The sequence below is a fragment of the Streptopelia decaocto genome (assembly GCF_964273445.1).
Source record: "Streptopelia decaocto genome assembly, chromosome: 7".
Classification (NCBI taxonomy): domain Eukaryota; kingdom Metazoa; phylum Chordata; class Aves; order Columbiformes; family Columbidae; genus Streptopelia; species Streptopelia decaocto.
In genome coordinates, this window is record NC_138661.1 from 9,212,204 (window position 1) to 9,230,204 (window position 18,001).

The 18,001-nt window shown below is 43.1% G+C and overlaps 2 protein-coding genes across 5 annotated transcripts in view; both read left to right on the forward strand.

Moving 5' to 3' along the window:
- CDCA4 (cell division cycle associated 4) lies at positions 1-8,241 on the forward strand. The gene is given in 5 exon segments (XM_082058824.1): positions 1-141; positions 3,888-3,968; positions 5,835-5,997; positions 6,000-6,112; positions 6,266-8,241. Coding segments are annotated over 4 exon segments (1,071 nt in total). The 5' UTR covers positions 1-141; positions 3,888-3,929; the 3' UTR covers positions 7,022-8,241.
- The window catches only part of LOC309442718 (SERTA domain-containing protein 2-like), a 24,374-nt gene continuing 12,668 nt past the window's right edge, over positions 6,296-18,001 (forward strand). The window contains exons 1-4 of one of the 4 annotated variants that reach the window (XM_082058825.1): positions 6,296-6,338; positions 10,432-10,897; positions 11,819-11,937; positions 12,613-12,676. The gene's annotated coding sequence lies outside the window, so the exon portion shown is untranslated. Of the gene's footprint in view, positions 6,339-10,431; positions 10,898-11,616; positions 11,938-12,612; positions 12,677-16,084; positions 16,105-16,820; positions 16,896-18,001 lie in introns of those variants that run through there. The other 3 variants (XM_082058826.1, XM_082058827.1, XM_082058828.1) reach the window with 3 other exon arrangements.

Here is an 18,001-nt window from a genome sequence, read left to right on the forward strand (position 1 = left end):
CAATAAGATGGCGGGCGGGGGGAGGCGGGGCTGGTTTTTACGGTTAGCCACGCCCCCTTCCTCAAGCGCGGAGCGATCGGTGAGGCGGGAGCGGGGACTGTTGCGCTGGGAGGCGGTGGCGACGACAGCAGCGGCGAAGTGGTGAGTAGGGAAGGCTGGAGCGGGCTGGGCTGGGCTGGGGCGGGCGCGGCGCGGAGCCCCGGACCCGCCTGCCTCCCTCCTCCCGGGGCTCCGCGTGGGGACGGAGCGGGCGGGGAGCCGGTGCCGCCGGGAGCCCGCGGAGGAGGGAGCCGATTCAAAATGGCGGCGGGCCGTTTGCGGGGACGATGAGTAACCGCCGCCCGGGGCCGTTCGCAGACACGCGCGCCCCTGGAGCGGTGAGGGGGCCCGGGGCGGTCGGGCTGGGGAGGTCGTTTCTCGGCACTGGGCGTCCCCCTCCTCCGCTCGGCCCCTTCTCGGCTGTGCACCCTCACCGCCCAGACCTCCCCCCCCGGGCACCCACGCCGTGGCTGGGGGGCCGCCCCCGGCTCCCAAACCGACGCGTCGCGGCTCAACCCCTCGGCTCCCGCCGCGCTGCCTCCCGACCCTGCGTGCGCCGGGGCTCGCTCCCCGCCCCGGCCGCGCCCGCCGGTCCCGCCTCTCCTCGGCGGCGCTGGTGGCCGCCTGCCTCGGCGCAGCCTCCCCGGCATCCGTCCTTTGCGTTTCCACGAGCCTTCAGCCCCTCGCACCCCCTGTCGTGGCCCCTGCCCCGGGCGTGCGGCCGCCTCAGCTTCCCAGCCTGCCCTTCCTCGGGAGCTACTGATCCTTCTCGAAGCCCTCGCCTCCTGGAGAGGTGCCTAGCAGCCCCCTGAGCCCGGAGGGTGCACCAAACCCCAGTGCTTTGTAGGTGCCTTTGTCCCGTTCCGAATGGGGATCTTTCTAGCCCTACCAGCCCTTTGCTATTGTCTGCAGCCCACCTTTATCACTCAGCATCACCGTATGCATGCCAAAAGAGGAGTACCTGGCTTTCCATCTTCTTTTCACCGTTACACAGTTGTTATAAAGGACAGTTTTGGAGAGGAGAGAGGTAGAGAGGAGATACAGTACCTTTTTACCTGCCCACGCTAACCATCATCGCTATGCTTATGGCTGTACTAAAAGAAAAAACACTCTGCTGAAGTGAACCTCCAGCACTGGCCTGGGTAGTTCTTGTCTGCTTTCTCCTGAAATCGATTATCTGCACTGTTACTTCAACTCTGAGGAAGCAACTTTTTCCCTTAAGTATATCTTTGGCAGCATATTACTATATGAATACGCATTAAGTGTGAATCTGGAATGTGTAAGTTGATGCTCTGGTAAGAGTTGGATCAAATTTCAAGCACCTTGTTTGTAAAGCAGACTTGGATATCCCCAAAGCAAAACTCTTAATGAATTACATAATACTGTGCTACTGTTGGGGGGGAGGGGTGGAATAAAAAACAAAAAAAAACCCAAAACACACCAAACCACACACATTAGAACCCACAACACAATGCTACAGTTAGCTGTTGTCTCCTTGACAGCTCTTTTTGTACAGCTATTTCAAACAGTGGTTACGTTTAACACACTAAATTTGGGATCTTGACACTCAGGTAGCAGTGGAAGAAGGAGGAGATGATACAGCTAGTCTAGATATTGCCTCTTGGGCAGAGACAGATGTTGCTTGAAATTATCTGGAAATTTTGAACACCTTGATGCTAAAGCAGTAGTAGTGTTACTCTCAGGTACCAAGAGGTTTTACACAATGGCTAACACCTTTTTGAGTATGTTAATACGTAAATCAATAGTGAAATGTGCCTACTTTTTAATTAATTCGGTTTTAAATTTAGTATTCTCTTAAGATGGGTGTTTGGTGGAGATAGTGTAGGGCAGTCTGGGGAAGGTTGTTTATTTGCAAGGTTTTAATTGCATCTGATAATGGCTATGAAGTTGTTTTGGTTTTTTTTACTGAGAACTTAGGTTTTGAGGCATGCTTATATATCAATTAATAGCATCTGAAGAAATTATTTCTGTGGTAGGCATATTCTTTATGCTAAGAGAGATCCTCAAGGTTTGTTATTGCTCTAGGGAAGAATCTAGAATCACATGCAGCAGCTTTCACACATTATTATATTTCATGGGAAAACTATTTCCTTCTTTAGTATGTTAACAGATTACAGACTGGACTGGTCTGCCAACATCCCCCATGTCTTTTTGTTTGTGGATGTGATAATGGCTATTTTACCAAGAACTTGTGCATTCCCGTCAATGGTCCTCTCCTGTATCAGTCTGCTATTTTGAGAGGTAAACGGCCAAAGCCTCTAAAATTGTCAGATATCCAAAATAGCACAATAAAATATTTTCATATATTGTTCTCGTGACTGCCTCATCTTTATGCGTAGTTGTTGTGGGGGTTTTTGTGGGTTTTCCTTTGGTTGGATTTTCTTTAAACAAACTTCACACCCTTGTCACTTACCCTAAACTAAAAGTGTATCTAGTAGGAATTCAGGGATTCAAATAGTTACTGTATGTAGGCTGTCAAAGAGATTGCCCTTCATTTATAGAGTGTTTTGAAAGTATACCCAGGGAGCAAAAACTTCTGAACTTCTATAGTACCATAAGGTGTTGGACAGAAATAAGAAATACTTTATTGACTTGATATTGTGGTGTCTCACTGGAGCTGTTGTTCATACACCTCACAACGCTGTCTTGAATGTTGCTGTGAGCTCAATCTGTAAATGAGAACGAGACACTGAGCTGGTTGAAATATGGTTTTTATGACATGGCAGCATTTTAGTCTGAATATTTTGGGACTGAGTAAAAAGATTTTGGCTTGAGAGTGTTTAAGGTAGGGTTTTTTTTCTGTTGTGGTATTTTAACAAGTTTGCAGCTTCTTGAGAAAAACATGTTTCTGTCCCCCCACTTACCTCCCAGGTCTTTTGTCAACCATCTTCTGCCCACTTGATTTTGAGAGCAATCACCCTTCAAAAAGTTTTTATTACCAGCCACAGTAGAAAACAAAAATAGATGTCCATATGCATCCTCTTGTTTCTTTTCTAGGTATGTACTTAAGTCACAGACACCAAAGTGTCTTGTACTGTACAGACATGTCTAGAAAAGTATCTGAATTGTTTTCATATTTTATCATGTAAGTTTTTGTAGCCTTTTGAAATCAAGCATTCTTTTAGGTTTCAGTAATTAAAGGAATTGTTGCATTTGCTTGCTACTTGTATTTGGTATATCCAATCTTATTTTGCTTTAAATGTGTTGTAAAAACTCAACCTTAAGAATTAAAATCATGTAATTACTGTCATTACTTTCATTATTGTCATCTCGCAAAATAAATCTTAGTCATAAAGTTTCTGTGCTGGTAAAGAAAAATTTTCCCTGGTTTTGCCATGTTTCAGTTTTGTATTTCTGCATGCTTGCTCTTTTTCTCCAGATGCTACAGAGATACACAGTTTTGTACAACAAAGGTGAAAACTGTAGTTTTGTGATGAAAGTAATGACAATTTGCTTTCAGTATGCTTTTGTGCACGTTTGAATTTTTTAGGTGATCGCTAAAGATTTTGTTTGCTTTTAGACAGCAAAGGCGTAGGGACAAGGGAGAGGCTGGTCCAAAGGTCAGGACAGTAGCCCAGGACTTGGACTTAAACTGGCAGTTTCCTTCTCCTGCCACAGATTTTCTGTGAGTTGTTGGGCAAATCGCCTTTGTGCTCTAGCTGTACATTTGCTTTAATAGTACTATTGGAGTTTGTAGGAATGTTGTGAGGATAGAGATACTGAAGCAAGTGACAAAATACAGATGTGTATAAGTTTCTAAAATCGGGAATTGTTTTGTCCTGCATCTCCTGTACTTGGCTGACATGTTACTTCCTGGTACTTGGTAGGTGGTGCTCTAACTTTTACTGTATGGACTCTTGCTCAGTAGCATGGGAGAAGAGGAAGGAATACATCAAACACAATTACTGGTATGTGATTTTTTTCTTCTTAAATGAAACTGTAATGTAGTATTTTGTGTAGTCTTGGGAGCAGAGTGACAAAGAACTGTTTTTATGATGTGAGATACTTATTGTTAAGTAAGTGTTATAGAAAAAAAAATCCTGCGAATGCTGTGAAAGGTTTACCTTTAGAAATCCGTAAACATTTTTTCCTCTGCTTCCACACACCCAGATGTGTGTGATGTACTGAGGTTTTCAAGTTTTCTGCTGCCTGCTGTTTTCTGTTGCTGTGCCTTAGAATAGTAGATGCATGGAGAGCAGGTTAACATTCAATTGAAGTTAAAATTATTCTTCACAAGAATGTAAGTTGAAATAAAAGAAGCTTCAAACTCTGCACAGAGTGTTTTATGTTTGGTGACATAATCATCCATGGTTGATGAGTAGTCCCAAAAGATGTCTTTAAAGGTCAAGTTTCACACGAGGGATATGTGTTTAGAAATTACTGTACATACAACTTTGTAGGAAAAATTAAATGGTATATCCTCCAATATGAAGCTGTAAGAGTATCTAAAAATGTGGAAAAGGCACTATCAAGGAAAAACTTGTATTTGATTTGGTGGGAATGATGCAAATTGTTAGGTTACAGGAGAAAATTTTGAAAGAAACTTCCAAAGCATTTCATGTGTCAGTAATCCATGGATAGCTTTTGAGAAGTTCTATGAAAAATGACCATAAGACCAAGTTCATGTATTCTATATTGTAGCCTCTGCATATTATGATTTCTAAAGAGTTCTGTACCTTCAGTGGAAAGAAATATGTAAGAGTCAGCTAATGCAAAAAAAGGTTATTTCATGGATATATACAGCAATGCAAGAAGTGTTGTACAAAGTCAGACCAAATGTTTATCTAGCTACTGTGCTATCCCCAGGTTTTCAGAGCAGATAAGTATGTAATGTATTTTGAAAGGAACAATGTTGCACTTTGGAATTTTAGTGGCTCTGAAAAAGGTGAGAGAGAGCTCTGTGAAAATATGTGGAACATTCCATAGCAACCAGAAAAGCAAGGCAGAGGTTAGGGCTTACTGAGGGAAATGGAAAATGATAAAGACACTGCAACAGTATTTTGGTTTTATCAGCTTTTAGTTGAAAAACTTTGTTTTATTTGGGTCACTACGTTAAAAAAGTGCCCAAATATTGGGCAAACAGGAATTCTAAGAACAGAAGACTGGAAGGAACATAACAAAGTTGCATAAATGTAAAGATCAGGTACTAGCTTTCATCTGTACCCCAGTTTTTATAAGACTAAAAAAGTGGCATCTACTGCATTTAAAAAAAAAAAAGTTTCTCTGTATTTTAAGAGCTCAGCTGTGATATTTGCAGGAAGCACTGTGGTCAAAATTAGTGCAATTCAGAAGACGATCTGGAGGATAGTGTTTGAAAGTCATACTTTGGAAAATTCAGCAAGTGATTTTTCGATGTAAATCACAAGAAGCCTTGATGAACCCCACTTATTTTTAACCGGTGAATTTAAACAGGGAATATGGGAATTTGGCTTTCTTATAGTCAACTAGGAAGGATGTATAGAAGCCTATCCAGAGGATGACTGTACCTGTCCTTACTGGACTTGCACAATTCATATTGGAATGACACAGTTCAGTTAGTCACCTGAGTAAGGGAACCGGATAGACTGCTTTAGGGACCTCAGCTGAATGTCTCGAGTTGTAGGGAACAAATCTAGATATCTTACTCTCCCTGTAGCCAAAATAAGGCAACCTTTTCAAGTACGCTGCCCGTGGTATTTTTTGTGTGTGTTACTTTGTTAGACATGTTGATGTTCTGGAGGGGTCAAATCTTTTGAAGATGGTGTGCCAGGTTGTATTTTTATTTCCAAAATTAGAGGTTAAGCATGCCAGTAGAAACTCGGGAGGAGCGAGGAGAAACTGCCTCTCCAGTAGGTGAAATACGGCTGTTGAGATGTTTGCTTCTGTGCGAAGCAGCAGCTCCTGACTTCCATCAGGTGTGGAGCCTGATGGGAGCCGGGAGCTGGGAGCCCCTGCCTCTCTCGGATGCCACGGCTTGTGGACCTGCTCACGCCTGGTTCCCGAGTGCCGTCTTTGGGACCCGGTCCATATGTTCCTGACCCCTGTTGTACCACACTGGCCATTCTATAATCTGGTATGACAATTCTGATGTTTCTTTATTAAAGAATTTGCTGTATAAATTTAAGATTAAATGTATTTTGTTTTCTGGTTTAGTTTTTTTTTCCGACATTCTTCTTGAGCTGTTTACTTTGTACAAGTTTGTTTTTTTGTTTTTTTTTTTTAACAGGACACGATGTTTGTGCGAGGATTAAAAAGAAAATGTTTTGATGGTGAAGAAGATATTGAAGGAACTCTAGCTGGTATTAAGGCTATTCCTTCATATAATCTTCAGCGGCAGTCACTTTTAGACATGTCTTTGGTTAAACTTCAGCTGTGTCACATGCTGGTTGAACCTAACCTGTGTCGTTCGGTACTTATAGCCAACACGGTACGGCAGATCCAAGAGGAAATGACTCAAGATGGGACTTGGCAGATGATAAATACACAGAGTACAGGGCAGGCATCCCTGGATCGTCTTGTTTCAACAGATATCCTGTGTCGTTCATCTAGGGAACAAGCTGAGGGAAAGCATGTTCCAGGCTATAGTACTTTCAATAAAGACTTCGAGGGTGATCAGGCACAAGATAATTCAGAAACTATGTCAACAGCCTCTTCAGCACAAGCTCCGAGAAACCTGCAGAGCAATGTGTGGGAAATGGAGAATCCCCAAGAAAATAAAGGAAATTTTCAAAAATCATTAGATCAAATATTTGAGACGCTGGAGAATAAAAGTCCTAATTCTGTTGAAGAGCTTTTTTCAGAAGTTGACAACTCTTATTATGATCTTGATACTATGTTAACAGGCATGATGAGCAACACAAAAATGGGACACTGTGATGGGCTTGAAACGTTTTCTTCTCCATCAGCTACAACTTCTAATTCGAATTGTAAATCTGATCTTAATGAGCTTGATCATATTGTAGAAATTCTTGTTGAATCCTGAAACTCCTTGCATAGGAGATAAAGATCTGTTAATGGGGAAAAAAGACTCGAGAAAGCTATTTCCACAGTTTGTTCTGTCAAATCTGCACGTGTATTTTACGAATATCTATATATTATATAGATATATATATTAAAAAAGCACTTCATATTGCAAAATAGTGTTAACTCTTAAAGTTAACCTGCAACTTGTAGTGTAATAATACGATTTATTGTCCATTGAACTGTAAGTACATATGGTAAATGTTTTTAAGTTTGGGGTCCAAGGCTCTTGAAATTGGGTTCCTTTTACCAATTTGTTTTAGCCTTTGATGGAGGATATGCTCACTGAGAGGGAGTCTCTCATCTTTTTCTTATACTTCTCACAGTAAAAATGGTAATAAACACAGAGAGAAGTTGGATAACTGGTTTCCTATTTTACTCCAGTTTCCACTTTGTTATACCACGTAACTCTTACCATATCTGCTGCTTCTGTTCCAAGTCGCTACATGGCTCTTAAAGAGCAGTATGCAATAGTTCCTGTTATCCTAGCTAGCTTATTCTGTTTTTTGCTACAATTTTTACTTCAAAAATAGTTTTAAAGTGTTTATTGGTGTTTAGATTTTTCCAGGTATTTTCCTAAAATATATTTTTACTACAGATGTTATGTCAGCTGCTAACTTAGGAACCTTTGATAGTACCTGCAGTTGATGTATTTTTTGAAAGATTTTCAAAAAGGGATCTTTTTTACTGTGAGCTACCCAATGTAGTTCAGTAAAGTGTATGTAAATGTAAATATACTATTTTATACTTTACATTAAAATGTAAGAGCTGTTTTCATGATTCTGTTTTATAGAGTAGTACTTTACTAAATTGAGAATTGTACAATTACGCTTTTCATATCCCGTATACTTGAGTATCATTAGAAGAAGAGCTTTGGTCCAGCTAGATACATCTAATTCATTTCAGACCGCATTTTTTTAACTACAAACCTAAATTACATAGGTTTTTATTTATGTGTATTTATATGTAAATGTCATCAAGTGAATTGTTTATCACTGAAGTCTACCATCAAATTTTTGTTTATATGGGATAACTCTCTTGCACTAATTACTACAAAAAGTGTTATTAGCAGCCTTTAATTCTCAACTGGTATGTCATGATGTCTTGTCATAACTAATATGCTCTGCTCTTACCAAGGGTTTCCTCTTGGCTTTTTTTAATAACAAAAGATAATACAACGTGGGATGGTGTTCTTTTCTTCAAGTCCTCACTTTTGTTTTAGATTGTATATAATTAAGCTTAATTCTATGAGACTTTGTTGCGGGGGAGAGATAGATCAACTACGGTGCATGATTTTGTTATAAAATGACAAACATTTACCTTCACAAGCTGGTACTGGGAAGAGCTCTAAACTAGCAGGGAAAAAGAGGAGGAAAATATGTTTTGGTTTTGGGAATGTGTTGGCATCAGTTGTGCCAGGGGAAGACACGTGCCAGTAACTCAGTTGTTTTCTGTAGACTTGAACCGAGCAACTCCCTGAATGTGAAAACAGAACATTTCTGCGTCTGACAGACTCTGCCTGCCCACAAGTGACCTTACCTACTACACACTATCCTTTTCAGATTCTCAAACCCCTAAAAAGGGGAGAGTGGGGTCAGGGGGGGTGTTAGGGACGTTCCAGTGTCACCTCCACAAAAAGAGACCACTGAGCTTATGATTTCAACAAATGCTTTAGAAGCATCTGGTTTGGGGAAAAATCATATTGAATGCATATTAGCTCAGTCACATGAAACCATGCAGTTGGCATCTCTAGTGAATTTGAAAATGTTGTGTTAAACTTGGCATGAGATAATCCATAGATGCTGTTGTAGTTACACATTGCTTCCTCCATCAAAGTTTGATTTATAACTTCATATTAAAGGATGAAATACCATATAGATGGCTTCTAAGTTCAGTCAATATGATATAGCTGGACCACAGAAACAAACCAATGCTAGATGTCTTAATGTATAGAGAAAACACTCAAAAGGTGTTGCAGTAGTACATCCTGCTTTGGGAAGAGACAAATATTGATGTGAACTGTCATATCTCACAATGAAATAACAGTATGTTTTATTTGGCAGTGTTTGTTGTAGTATCAGAGGTTCCTTCAAAATCATAAATGCACGGTAGAATTTTCTTGATGCTTTCCTGTGTGTAAATAGGTCTGCTGAATGGGACAGGAGATGCCATAGAGTAAAGCAGAAAGATGGGCAGTTAAAACTAAATACCGTCCGTCCTTCTGTGGAAGTTCCCCAAAACTACTGTGAGCTGTGGTTAAAAACCCACAGTTTTGAACAACTGGGTGTTCTCCTCTGCCCCCCACTTCACCCTCCATTTTCATTAAGTGAGGAAATGCATGTTAAGATATTTAAAAAGATGTTCTCCCTCACCTCCTTAGTGTGCATCAGTCTCCATGTTACAGGTAGGAATTAGTATAATTTCTTCATAACTCTTAAACTATGTGTAAAATGCACCCGTGTGCATTTATAGCTGTATCTAGCTGGGCGCATTCTGAGGAAGCTGTGCCTAGTTAGAGCCATCTGTAGAGACTACGTGATTTAACAGAAAAGGTATTAGGTAAGTATGCATTTTTTTAAATTAGGCATTTAAACAGAAATACCCTGTTTTATTATGATGTTACAACTTAATGCCAAATCCTATGTGCTTTTACATGCCTGCTATCTTGGCTCAAGTTTTCAGCAGATGTAAGAATTTGTATTGCTGAAACTTGCAGTGTCACTGCACAGAACTGATGTGTGACTGGAGCTGGTCTGACTCTGCAAGAACCAGTCAGTGTAAAATCAGCTTGTGTCCCTACTGCTTTACTGGTGTGTCTCACTAATTCAGCTGCTCATTCCTGCTAGCTTCTTCTGGTTTTGTTGTTGTGGTGGTTTTTGTTGTTTCTTTTATTTTGGTTGGTTTGTTTTTTAAAGGAGCTTTATTTTGTAACTCACGTTGTCATTAAATATGTATCACTTAAAGGTTAATACAGTATATTTCTTCTCCATGTATTCCTATAAGTTACTGAGAGACATCAGAAATTAGAGGGTGCCTGTTAAATGGTGAATTTTGAATTATTTATTTTGTGAACCGTTGCTGCAAACAGCAAGAGATGCTAATTGCTGGTGATGATTTTCTTAATTTCTACATATAAATGGGAAATAATTTAACCAGTTAAATTAAAAAAGGCTCTGTCACCTTTTGCTCCCACTTCTAGCAGCCTTTTTTATTTTATGTGCTCCTAGGGAAAAGAGTGGTGAAACTTGTGTGGCACCCAGCACCGTGTCTGAAATGAGGCCGTTGATCCGAATGACATAACTCAGCTGTACACTTACACAAAAGAGAGTACTTCCAAGCAAACAGCTAACATCAAATCTGTTTCCTTCTCAGGTAACCTTGAATATCTGTCCGCTTCTGCCTCTATGCCTGTGGTTTTACTACTTCTCTCTTGCAAGAAAATCCAGAACATGCAGAGCTTCTGGATCTTGGCCCTTCAGCAGAGGCAGGAGCCTGAGGATCCAGCTGAGTGAACAATGGCTCGTCTGCTGATCGCTTCGCCGTTCTGTTCATGGTTGTGGGGTTTTTTTAATCCACTCTCTCTTCTGCAGCTCTGAGTTGATATAGCAAAAGATGTTTTGTGTCTCTATGAATGGAGCCCTATTTGCCTAAAGGACAAATCTGGTAAATGAAGAGGAAGCCGTTTCTTTTGGTGAAAAGCACCTTTCCAGACTGGCTCAGAGGCGCAGCACTGAGGGGTTTCGGCCTTGAGCGGGTTAGGGCTTCACATGCAAGTCTTCACGCTCACCAGGAATTACCTACTTTTCAAAGCTGTCCTTAGACTGTTTTTAAGTCTCAGGTATGTCTGGGCTGCTTCAGTAGGCATTTGAAAAAGTGTTATTGCGAATTAGCTGATAGTACAGTTTTATATTTTAATTATCAGACCATTATGGATGTCTCGTGCCTCAGAATATTGATTTGAATGCATGACTGCTTTACAGTTTGCAGCATGTTCCATATTCCCATATAACCAAACTAACTGTCAAAAGCAAGGATGAAAAAAGAATCCAACTATTTGCTGACATCTAGGATAAATAAAAGTGCTTTCAAAAGTGACTCTTGTTCAAAGTGAAAGTCTGTTTATGTCTGAGGTCTAGGATGTATAGTCCCATATGCAAAAAAAATGACTGATCGTGACAAATTTGGATTGCTCATCAACTCCTAAATGAGTGTGATTTCACACTATCTGACTAATACTAGAAGTACAAAACCACCAAGTTGCAAAGAAATGAAATACACATCTCAGGAAAATACGTGTTTTTGTCAATTTGGCTTGTTAACTATGAGCTTTCACAAGGATCGTCTAAGCTCCTCTTGGTGTCTTTTGCAAAACCGACAGTTAAGATAAATTTTTCTATTTTTTCAAGGAAGTTCCACAAAGATGAAATCCCACTGAATGATTTAAGTTGTCAGGAAAGATACTTAAGATGTCTGTGGTGATTTGACTTTTTTTTTTTTTAAGAGTACTGAAATTTCATTATTTGACATGATTTTCATAAGTTTGTATGGTAGCTTAAATACAAGTGTATATATATATATATATATCAACAGTTACTCCTTTGCTTAACCAAGATTCCCCCAAACTGAGTGTTTTCTAACCTGAAGCATTACTGTGGTAAGTGGTGATGCATAACCAACATGTCAACAGGGAAATACAAATCCAGAGGCGACTTTCTGTTGCGGCGAAAACATTCAGTAATTTCAACTGTCATCTTTTTAGAGAAGAACGATTGAAGATACAGGTGATTACACAACTTCTTGCAAGAACAGAGTTAAAAAGAAATTGTATACACGTCTTCTGTATTTGGAACTCCCCTAGGAGCATATGGGAAGGGGCAAGTAAGTACTGCATTAGTAAAACGTTAAAACAAAGGAACAGCATATCTTATTTTTCACGTGCCAGCTACAGGGGGTATTTAATACTCAGAGGAGAAAAACAGTACTTACAACAAATTTACTTTTATGTGTTTTGAGATCATCACTGAGAGAAATGCTAGATATGGAAAGTACTGGGTGTTAGGATTTGGGGGTTTTTTTGTCCAGTGAGCTGACTGAAGTTTAAGATAAAATTGTTGAATGGTTATTTGTTTTAATTGAAGCCCAGTAACCTGGTTTGCTTTTGTGTCTCTGCTTTGAAAGGTATGAGGAGAAAGTTATTTTTCTTGTAAATTGTGATTCTTTTGACAAAATAGAATAATGGCTTGTGTAGTACTCTGGCAAGTGCTCAATAATGTGGTTGGTTGGTTGGTTGGGTTTTTTTTAAAAAGAAACTTGAGTAAGTGTAGGATTAGTTATTACTTCATAGAGGCTTTACCACCAAAAAGAGCTGGTAAAACCAACCAAACCTTGATGCAGTAAGCACTATCCTTTCTCCTTTTCCTATGGAAATATGACATACATGGTCATTCTGTTATTCAGCTTGAGAACAGCTAATTAACTTTAATCAAATCCAGCAGATCTTAGTCACTACATTTTAGGTGTGTTTTTTGTTTGTTTGTTTGTTTTTTAATTAAGTTTGCAGGTGAAAGAGAAGAACACAGAAGAAAACTGCATTCTGTACTGCTATCCAGTAATCCAGGTAAGATAGAGACAGTTATAAGATTCCAGACATAAAACCAGCTTCAATTAGAGCTTGTACCTTATATACAGAGGTAATTAATCACAGGCATAAATCCATAGAAAAGCAGTCTTTATTAGTTCCTGTGTTCCTGGAATCGTGGTTTTGAATAGATGCCTGGTACAAAGGTAAGTAGGAGTAGCAGACCTCCAGTAATTGTTTCAGATGAGTTATATAGAGACCCCAATTGGTTTTGAGGTTGGGGTTTTTTTCTGGTTCATGTGAAATTTGCTGCAAAAGCAAAATGCTGCTCGTGAGAATGGTATCCTGGCTTGCTGCGGTGAGTATAATCATACTGAAAGACCATGTTTAAATCTTAAAAAAATCATATTGTTAAGTCCACTGTTTGCCTGGAGGTTAGTTTAAGGCAAAATGGGAGAGCATTACAGACTCCTAGAACACAACCTCATTTGAGACAGTAAGGACCTTTTAAAGAAAGTTTTTGTCAAAAAAGACCTTATATAATGAGCTCAGACCTCTGAATTCTTAATAAATCCTGTGAGACAAACACAGCTCCTCTAGCTTAAGGTGTGAGTTGCACAGCACATAAACACTGCTAAACTGAATTAGGTTCCAGTTCTCTTATATGAATCCCACCGCTGATACTTGACACAAGCGAAAAAGTGACAAAAACCTTTGCAAATCATCTGTGTACTTCATGTAATTTCTATTCTCCAAATATTAGGCCATAAATCCAAAGTTCTGATGTTCCTTTGAACAACTCCATGCTAATGTTTTTTCATAGATCTTGTCAGAGCACGTATGAAACACAACTGATCTTTTTAAAAGCGCTTGCTGTAGAAAGCACGCTCACCCTTTTCTGTTGAACGAAACAAAAATTGTTTACAAAACAGCCGACTGTGTTAGGTTAATAACTTAAGAATGAATGGGGGAAGCAGGGTGACGGGTGTTGGTGTCTTTCTGAAAGGTCTGCTCAATGGGAGGAGAAGGGAAGGTGACTCAGGTCTTGCATCAACTCTGCAGCTGCAGAGAGGCGTGAATCGTTTTGGCCAACTGGGGTCAACTCTAAAAAAACAAATTTTTGCTCAAGTTATTACAACATTTTGCTGGTGGTGCTGGTTAAATTACTTCTTTATATGCTGCATTAGACATTATCCTTCCAGATATGTCCCTTGTACAGCAGCTACCTTTGTAGACTTATCCTGTTCCTATTCCTCAGAGATAATCTCTGGCATATGGCAGGGGTCGGTCCTCGTGTGACACCCCTGGGTGTCCCTGGCTGACTTGGGCAGACAGCAGAATCCTGAACATCTTACAAGTTACCCTTCTGCTTAAGCTACAGTGGGAAAGGAGGGGGTACGGGGGGACACAGGAGTCTACAGAACAATTCTGATGGGGACTGGCTGAGGGAACTGGGGCTGTTCAGCCTGGAGAAGAAGGAGGCTGAGGGGAGACCTTATCGTTGTCTGCAACTACCTGAAAGGAGGTTGTAGCATAGAGGGTGTTGGTCCCTTCTCACAAGTAGCAAGTGATTGGACAAGGGGAAATGGCCTCAAGTTGTGCCAGGGGAGGTTTAGATCGGATATTAGGAAAAAAAATTTCACAGAGGTGGTTGTGAAGCATTGAAACAGGCTGCCCAGGGCAGTGGTGGAGTCACCATCCCTAGAGCTGTTTAAAAGACATGTAGATGAGGTTCTTAGGGACATGATTTAGTGCTAGAGTTAATGGTTGGGCTTGATGATCTTAAGGGTGTCTTCCAACCAAAATGATTCTATGACACTGGGTCCACTCCTCCTGAACGCTGCCACTGCTCCCTCGCTCACATGTGGTGCAGCAGATGGGCCATGGGGATAGGGGTGTCACCCCTCTGCCATTCGGGCAGGCACTCCCTCCATCCAACACAGCCTTGGCAGCGTGTCAAAAAGGATTCATTAGTGCTCCTTGCGGCTGCGCTCGCTCCCCTCCTGTGCTCCACGACCCCTGGCAGCGAGGTCAGGGCACAGCTGTGGCCCAGAAATCAGGGGCAGCAAGGAGAGAGGGGGCCAGGAGAGACATCCCTGCGCTCCAGAGATCTGGCCGGGGCCAGACCCGGCTTTCTGCATGTCTGCTCCTCGCCCCTTCCTTCAGGTCATGGGTCTTGTGTGCTCCTACCCCTTCACAAATGCCTCTCAGGAGACACAAGGGTTAAAATCTGTTGGACCTGGGGGGCTTCGTAAAACCATCAGTTTTCTTCAGTTGGGTAAATGCAAAAAGCAACTCAAGTTTCATCTAAGTTGTAGTTTAACTCCAGCGGACAACTGCAGGTGTTTCTGAAGTATTTATTGAACCGACAGCTGTGTGTGAAATTTGGTCTGTGCTGATATTCAGTGTAGAAAAAACCTTGTCTATGCAAATGTGCTCGACTTTTGTTTGTTTTTACTGTCCTAGGAATTAATCTAAACCCATCTCTGAAAGACCTGATCAGCTTTTTGGGGGATTCATCGGGTAACCCATGGTAGGGTTCCACAAAGGCTCAAAATCAATCTTTACAATTACTTGTCAGATTTTGAAATCCGGTTTGCAGAGGCTTTTGTGCCAATATAGCTTGATTACGCAAACACCCGTGAAAAGCAAATACTAGAGGTTTCTTTAAAGAAAGCAAGAAAAAAAATCAGGTGGAAGAATTGTGCAATATTTGATGTGGCTTTATCGCTGGTTCAGAGACGTGTGTGCCTTGTTTCCCAACTGCCTTGGAAACGGGAGGCGCAGGAATGCGGCTGTACGGAGGCCCTCGCGACTCCTTTTCTTTAAATTTGGCAATTTCCGAGTTTAAACCCCAAAAAGCAAGGGCGGGGGGGTGGGTGCTGGCCGCTGTCCCCGCGGGGGTGTCCGGGCCGTACCGTTCCCTGCCCGCGGGCGGCGGCGCGTGCCGCCCCGTGCCTGCCCGCACGCTCCGCCCCTCCCCCGCTCTCGTCACAAGCGCCCGCGCCGCGCGGGCGGGGCCGCCTCCCGGAGAGGCGGGGGACGGGGGACTCGGCGGCGCCCGTCTTCCCATTGGGGGAAGCCGGCGCGTGGCTCCGCCCACCTTAGCTCTCCTAACTCTCTCATTGGATGGCGCCGCGGGGCCAGTCGGAGCCCAACCTCCCCGGCTCATAGGCCAGTGAGAAAATGGTTGCTGGGCAGCTTGAAAGGGCCACTGGCCAATAGGAAGGCGGCCAGCTGGCGGGCGCAGTGCACGCAGCTCCCCCTTTTCTCCCCCCCTTTGCCGCTGCTGTGGGCGCTGCGGGCGGAGGGAAGGGCGGAGCGGAGGCTGCCGGGGCCTGGCGGGGGTGGCGCTCACCTCCGCCTCCTCCCGGTCGGAGTCCCAGCCCCGCCGAAGAGAGCCCGGCCGGCTGGCTAGGGAGGGCACGGCAGGCTGCGAAGGAACGGGCGGCTTCCTCCGCTCCCAGGTGAGGCGCCGAGGAGGGCCGGGTCTGGCCGGAGCGGCGGCTCTGAGGGAGGCGCCGTGAGGGGGCAGGGGGCGGGAGGGCAGCCCCCACCGCGCGGGCGTGCGGCTGGCGAGCCTGGGGGCAGGGAGACGGCAGGGCGCGGGGGGAGGGCAGCGACGGCCGCGGAGAGGCGGTTGGGCACGGCGGGCGGCCCAGGCAGGGGCAGCCGGAATCCCCGAAGGGGCAGGGAGCCCTGCTGGTGGAGGGGAACAGGCCACGGAGGGCGGGTGCCCGGCGGAGCGGTGGGGAGACAGGTGGGGAGCGATGGCGGGAGGAGGGAGCGTGGGCACGGCGGGCCCTCAGGAGTTAACGGCTGGGTCCGAGGGTGCGGGAAGGGGGGGGCAGCGCGGCCGGGCCGGAGAGGCCGGCGCTCGGGGCGCCAGGAGCGGGGACTGCGGTGGAAGTTGTTAGCGCAGTTATAATTAGCCCGACCGGGGTCTCTGTTAAGCAGGGCGAGCAGGAAGGGGGAGGAGTGTAACTTTTCGCAGCTCGGGAAGCCCAAGGTTGTCTCTGGTTACTGCTGCCCGCTGCCGCGGGGGGAGGCGGGGCGGCCACGACAGGAAGTACCGACGAGTCTCCTTCCACAAAGGCCAAATGGTGGCAGGCCCGGGGCGCTGGGGAACGGGGCGCTCGCCCGAGCGGCTGCGGCGGGGGGGGGGGCAGGAAAGAGGCTTCGCCTGAGCCGCAGCTTTTTAATTCTGGTACTGGCGATCGCTGCGACTTGTGTGTTTGCTGCAGTTACGTTTTTAGAGGTGGGTTTTGTCTCAATAAACCTGTGTCAGCCTGAACTACAAGTAGTTGGATGAGACTAGAGGAGCAATAAGCTTGGTCTCTTAGGCATATCGTCAGTTCACCTCGCTAATAGATGCAGTTAATAAATTCTGCCCTAGTAGGCCTGGAATTTTTCAAACTATGTTGGAACAGTTCATTTCCAAAAACATAGGTAGGAGCCCTGTGCAGTAGTTTTCTGCTTAGTTTTTGATTCAGCTAAGGTTCTTTAGTTCAGGCAGTTCACTGCAATATGGAAAATACCATTAATATTGAAATTAATGCTGTAATCTCGAATGTCTGAAATGACCTGTGAAGAGGTACTGGGAGACTTCGAGGGAAGATAGTGAAAGAAAAAAATAATCTCCTGTACATATGATTCGTGGTGATTTACAGCTGCTGTGTGTCTTCTGTATTTTTTTAACTGATTATAAAACCTGAACCTAGTAGCCATACCTCCTTACTTACTCACTACACTGATCCCAGTGTGAAATCATATAGGGAAAAATCATAACGTCAAGCGTTAATTTTGCAAGATTCCTTTAAGGTTTATAATCAGTGAATTAAATTTGACAACTTCTTGGACTTCAGCGCCTTCTAGCAAAAGATTACACTTCTAAAATAGGATTGACAGTATATTTTTTATCAAATACCTTTAGCTTTTCTTTTTTAACTGAAGTGCTGAAATCTAAAACTTTTCAACATTTTAGTATACTTGTCAGATTTTTTAGGATTCTTTAATGCTAAAAAGACTTTACATTCTAAAACATTTGCTCTTTTATATTCATTGTATAGAATATGCAGTGAATGTACACCTCCCCCTGTGACCTGGCAAGTGCACTTCAATGAACCTCAATAGTGACCTTTTGTAGTCCTACTGTTTCAAAGCAAATAGGTTATGAATCTTCATCTATTTGTTTTTATTTTTATTTTTTATTTACAAATAGCATGCATCTCCTTATGATAGAAGCCAGTTTCTACGAGGAGGAGGGAGATACTAATGTTCATATTGTTGTGAGTTAGATTGGGCACTTATAGGTCACAGGCATTTTACTGCATCTTTACAGTTCTGAGATTCTATAAACTGGGG